The 5,514-nt window shown below is 59.3% G+C and overlaps 1 protein-coding gene across 1 annotated transcript; it reads right to left on the bottom strand.

Moving 5' to 3' along the window:
* Positions 1 to 529: 529 nt before the first annotated feature.
* OLIG3 (oligodendrocyte transcription factor 3) lies at positions 530 to 4,214 on the bottom strand. The gene has a single exon (XM_068677304.1). The coding sequence runs from the start codon at positions 2,387 to 2,389 to the stop codon at positions 1,568 to 1,570; it is 822 nt and encodes a 273-aa protein (XP_068533405.1). The 5' UTR covers positions 2,390 to 4,214; the 3' UTR covers positions 530 to 1,567.
* Between the last annotated feature and the right edge of the window lie 1,300 nt (positions 4,215 to 5,514).

The following is a 5,514-nucleotide window of genomic DNA, read 5'->3' as shown; positions in this document are numbered from 1 at the left end:
TTCCTGATGTCTCAACACCGACCCGGGCTCTCCAGCATTGCCTACCCCTTTTACCGGCACGGTTCCCTTACGGTTCCATCCAAAACTTGTTGGCACCTCTGTTTAAAGGCCCCCCTCCCCTGTCGATACCCCTCCGCGTTTCTTCGTGTCCCCCCTCGCCGCCTGGACCCCACACCCCAATTTCCCAGCCGGGGCCGGGCGGGGAGAAGCCGCAGCCCCTGCCCCGCTCCCGGCGCTCACGGGGCAGCAGCGGCCGAGCCTGGGGGGGCTCTTGCTTTGCTCCGACCCCCCCGGCAGAGGGCCGGCAGCGGGATGCCAGGGGAGAGCCGCTGCCCCCTTTCCGCTTGCTCCCGGGCTCTCGCTGCGGGTTTTGTCGCCGTTTCCGCGGCGCTGCCACCGCCGGCCACCCGAGGGGGGGGTCGCAGCCTCCTCTGGCCGGTTCCGAAAAGTGGCAGGGAGGGAAAGTGAGGCTCGTTTTCCCGGCTCGCGGTCCCAGACAAAGGAGAAACGAGCAGCTCGTGTTTCATTATTATTTTTTTTTTATTATTTTATTCGGAAATCTCATCCAGAAACACTGGTCCATAATAAATATATCGATAGTTATCAAGAATATATAAAAAATAAAGACACGGTGTTGTCTTTGAGGCCCTAACCGAAAACAAACGAACGAACGAACGAAATTAATAATAATAATAACATTTCAAGCAAATGCCCAGGGAAACGTACCGAAAAGGGAATAAAGAGCAGCCAAGGCGCAGGTTTAGTAACACAAGTCACCGGTCTGGCAAGAGCCGCCCCCGCATGCAAAACCAAAACGAAACACGACAACAGAAAAACAGCAAAACAGAACAAAACCGAGGACAGAAATAAGCGGCGAGGACCCCAGCCAGCTGAGCTAGCGGACCTCACTGGGGGCAGGAGATGGAGATTTGGCAAGGCAGCCCCGGAGGAGGGCTGTGCTGCGTTTTGCACAATTTCCCCCTCTCCTTTTTTTTTTCTTTTTCCTTCTCTATTTTTTTTTTTCAAGCGGACACAGAGGGGAGAAGAAAAGGACCCGCAAACAAAACCCGCATCGCGCCCAAACCGCGAGGAAACTTTCCCAAATTGTCTCGGCAGCCCGCGCTGCGAGGAGCAGCGCCCGGCCGGCCGCGCAGGGCGGCGGGGGAGCCCGGCCAGAAGCATGCATGCACCCGCTGGGCTGCCTGGGCCCTTGGGAGCAGGAGGCTCCCGAGGCGGTGCCGTTCGAAAGAAAAGAAAGGAAAATCCCGCAAAAGAAGGAGAAGAAGCCCCAAACCGATCTCATCGTCTCTGCGTGGCTGCGAACACTACAGTGACAACCATGTCTTTTTTTTTTTTTTTTCTTCTTTCTTTCTTTCCTTTTCCCCCATCCGTTTTAAGGACTTATTTACATCGCATCTATTCTTCTTCTTTTTCCAGCGGGGCTTGCTCGTTGTCGCTCTCATTTCGTTCCTCGTCCCAGGGCACGCCGCCGCCGGGCAGCGCCCCCGGGGGGGTCCTTGCCGCCCTCGCCCCTCGCCCCAGCCGGCTCCGGGGGGGCCCCGCGGCGTCACTTGAGCAGGTCCTTGGTGTCCCCCGAGATCCTGGCCATGCTGGAGGCGGTGAGGGCCGAGAGGTGGGGCGGGGGGGGCATCTGGCAGATGGTGCAGGGGCACGGCAAGCCCGCCCAGTGCTGGAAGCCGCTGCCGAGCTGCAGGGCGGGGGGCGTGGAGGGGGTCTTGAGCAGGGAGTGGGGGGGCCGGATGGTGCCGATGGCCGGCAGGGAGGCGGGCAGGGACGAGGAGGTGTTGGCCGAGGACAAGGCGGTGCCCAGGATGGGGTGCACCTGGTGCACGGTGCCGGCGGCGTGGGGAGGGTGCCCGGCGGAGTGTCCCACCGTGCCGCAGTGGAAGGCCGAGTGGTGCCCCCCGTAGATCTCCCCCACCAGCCTCTTCATCTCCTCCAGCGAGCTGGTGAGCATCAGGATGTAGTTTCTGGCCAGCAGGAGGGTGGCGATTTTGGAGAGTTTTCTCACGGAAGGCCCGTGGGCGTAGGGCATCACCTCCCGCAGCCCGTCCATGGCGAGGTTGAGGTCGTGCATCCTCTTCCTCTCCCGCCCGTTGATCTTCAGCCGCAGCTGCTGCAGGTCCTGCTCCGAGAGCTGCTTCTTGATTTTGTACTTGCTGCCTTCCCCGCCGGCCTTGGAGCCGGTCCTGGAGAGGCCTTCCCCGGCCATCTTCTGCACCAGGTCGTTCTGGGTGGAGGAGACCGAGTTGAGCCGGCTGTCCTGGTGGTGGTGGTGGTGGTGGTGGTGGTGGTGCTCCCTCAGGTACATCTCATCCATGTCTGGCGAGGAAGCTCTGCTGGAGACAGAGCTGGAGTCAGAATTCATTGTATTCGGGCGTCTGAGCAAGAAACTCTTCCCTGCTCCGGAGGTGGCGGAACGAGGCAAGTCCCCTCCGAAAAGCGACGAAAGAGGAACGAAAAAGGAGCGGGCGGGCGGCGGGCTGGGCGAGCAGCGGGCTGGGAGAGCTGGGGAAGGAGGAAAAAAAGCCCCCGGCCCCCTCTCGCCAGCCTCCCCCGGCCGCTCAGCCTGTTTACAGGATGGCTAGTTAGTGTGTGCTTGGACTAACCTCAGCCTGAAAAAGAGGGGCTTTTATAGCGCTGCAGCAGAGAGCAGAGACAAAAGGAGCCCTCCTATGTATAATGGTCTAGTTAGGATGACGTGCCATTATTCAGGGCGGTGCGCTTTGACTGTCCCATTTAGCAAGGACCCCTATTCATATTCATTGTGGTGCCACCCGGGACACCTCAGCCACGGACCATCGGGAGCCGAGGAGACACAAAACCCCTCTGATTGACACCGCACACTCAGCGCTCCGAGTGCCCGCCATCTCCTCCCCCTGCCCTTAATTTCCAATATAAAACCCCAGCCCGGCTACCGGGGGCTGCGGGGGGCTGCTCGGGGCCGCCCGGCCGAGCTGGCCCCGGGCTGCAGCAGCCGGGGGCGGCCCGGGGAAGTGCCCCCGCTGCGACGGGAGGGATCGGGGCGGGGGGGACTCCCCGCTTTGTCTGCCGTGTCCCCCCCGTCCCCCGGTCCCCCCCGTCCAGGCTCGCTCGTGGGGCGCCCGCCGGGCCGGGGGCCGCGGGACGCGTCGCGGGGCCGTCGGGGGGGCTCGGGGCAGGCGGCGGGCGGGGGGCCGGGGGGCTGCGGGCGGCCCAAAGGCCCGAGGTGTTCGCCCCGGTGAGTAACCGGCTCCGCGCACCGGCCGGGCTCTGCTCCGGCCGGCGGTGGGACGGGGAGGGACGGGGACAGGGACGGGCTGGCGGGGACACCTGCGGCGGGTGTCGCCGCCCTCCGCGCAGGACACGGCCGGAGCTCGGCCACGGCCCCGGGGGGGCGGACGGGCCGTGGGCGGGGAGGGACCTGCTGCGGGCCGGGGGACCGGGGGGACCGGGGGGGCCTTCCCGAGCCGTCCCTCCGCCCCGGGAAGCGAGCGCCGGGCTCCTGCCTCCGGGGACGGGGCGCACCGACGCCTGCGAGAGGCCCCGGGGGGAGCCGTCGGGTGCGCGTCCACCTGCGGACAGGGGCGTAGGGCCCCCGGGAGAGCTCTCCGGCAGGATCGCGCTCCTCCGTGAAGAGTTTCCAAGCGCCGGGGAGAGAGGGGAAGGGAAACGGGGGACACTTTTCATCCGTCTGAGTCTGACTGTGCTTAGTCTGCTGAGGAAAATTAAAGCCGTCTGATTTTCAGCGCTGTCAGTAGATCCCGCGGTGAGAAGAGGCAAGAAGAAAGGAAAGGAGAAGAAAGTGAAGGAAAGGAAAAGAGAGAAAAAAGAAAATAAAGGAAAGGAAAACTAAAGGAAAGAAGAGAAAAGAAGAAATAGAAAAGAAAGAAGAAAGAAAAAAAAGAAGAAGAAAAGAAGGAAAAGAAAGAAAAGAAAAGAAAGGAAAAGAAAAAAGAAAAGAAAATAAAAGAAAAGAAAATAAAGGAAAAGAAAAAAGAAAAGAAAAGAAAAGAAAAGAAAAGAAAAGAAAAGAAAAGAAAAGAAAAGAAAAGAAAAGAAAAGAAAAAAAAAGAAAAGAAATATAGAAAGTTTAAAAAGAAAAAGAAAGACATAGGAAAAGGAAAAGAATGAGTTAATAAAAGAGAAAGAAAAGGAAAAAAAAACAAGATAATAAAAGAAAATGAAAAGATACGAAAGGAGAGAAACCCACATGAGACCACCCCCTGTTTAGGAGGGTGCACCAGACACAACCGAAACCGACTTCTCCTTATCCTGCTTCCGCCGCGAAAGCCGTAAACCCACGCGGATTTTCTCCTTCTGAGACATTTGCAGACCCCTTGGCCGATCCCAATCCCGATCCGCCTCCCCCAGGACGCAGCCCGGTCCCGGGAGCACACCGCGACCGCGGCTCCGGAGCGGGGCAAACGCCGCCCCCGGGGGGCTTCGTCTCCGACAGGGGCAGAGGATGGGGAACGGGAGATGCCGTCGGGGGGTGCAACAGGAGGGTCCGGCGGGGGGCGGCAGCCCCCTTTACATACCCTTTACGGGACGGGGCGGCGGGGGTTTGGGCAGAGAACCGTGGAGCTGGGGGGATCTCGGGTTAGCAAAACTTTCCCCGACAGCCGCGGCAACGAAATTAATTGGGGATTGGGAAAATCGTTTCCAGAAGCGGGGCGCAGCAGAAGGGCGAAAATGGTAGCTAAATCGAAGTAACATTCACCCATCCGTCCTTTTAATTCCTGGTTTCCCAAAGGCGGAGAGCTGTGGCAAGGGAGGGGAGTGTGCTCGCCGGGGAAAGGCGAAGTTCGGGGTGCGCGGCCCCTCGGGTGCGGGAACATCGCCGCTCCCCGCCGCCCGCAGCGGGTCCGAGACTCGGGTTGGGTTTTTAGGGGTGTCCCCGAAGGGAAGCCGCGAGTTTTCGGATGCAGTCTCTCGGACGATAATTCACGGATTCGCTTTTCGGTGCCTGGTTTTGAATTCTCGGAGTTTCGGCAAACGGGACGTACTTTTCCCGTGCGCTGCGTTTCGGTGAAGGAATAGCAGCACATCGTGCTTCCCTTCGCTCTGCCGACCTGGCCGGCCACTCGGATTTGGGTTCATTACGCGAGGAGCGGTTAAATCAGTGTTGAGTATTTTTCTTGCGGGTTTGTTAGAAGGCTGTTAGGTTTTACGGCTTTCGCTCTCTCCGTTTGCTTGTAATTTAATTTGGACATTTTGACAACTGTGCTTTTAGCATAAAACAGTTACGGGTGTTAGCGTTGTGATAAGGTCGTTGTTGATTCTGTTTAGGAAAGAAACGCGGGTCGCTGCTTTCTGCTCCGAGGACCAGAAAGCTCCCAGCCAGCTGCCGGTGAGGCAAGCGCTGCGATGGACGGGCTGTGCTGTGCTGCACTGGGGGCTGCAGCCTAAATTTGGTCGCGTTTCTGAACAGCATTCCTTTTATTTAAGGCAAGACACGAACCGCACGCTGCTTTTGCTCAAAATGTGTTGCTGGATTGCATTTAGATTGAG

This window comes from Anas acuta, chromosome 3 (genome assembly GCF_963932015.1).
Source record: "Anas acuta chromosome 3, bAnaAcu1.1, whole genome shotgun sequence".
NCBI lineage: Eukaryota > Metazoa > Chordata > Aves > Anseriformes > Anatidae > Anas > Anas acuta.
The sequence above is the reverse complement of the archived record's forward strand: the minus strand, read 5'-3'. Positions and strand labels throughout refer to the sequence as shown.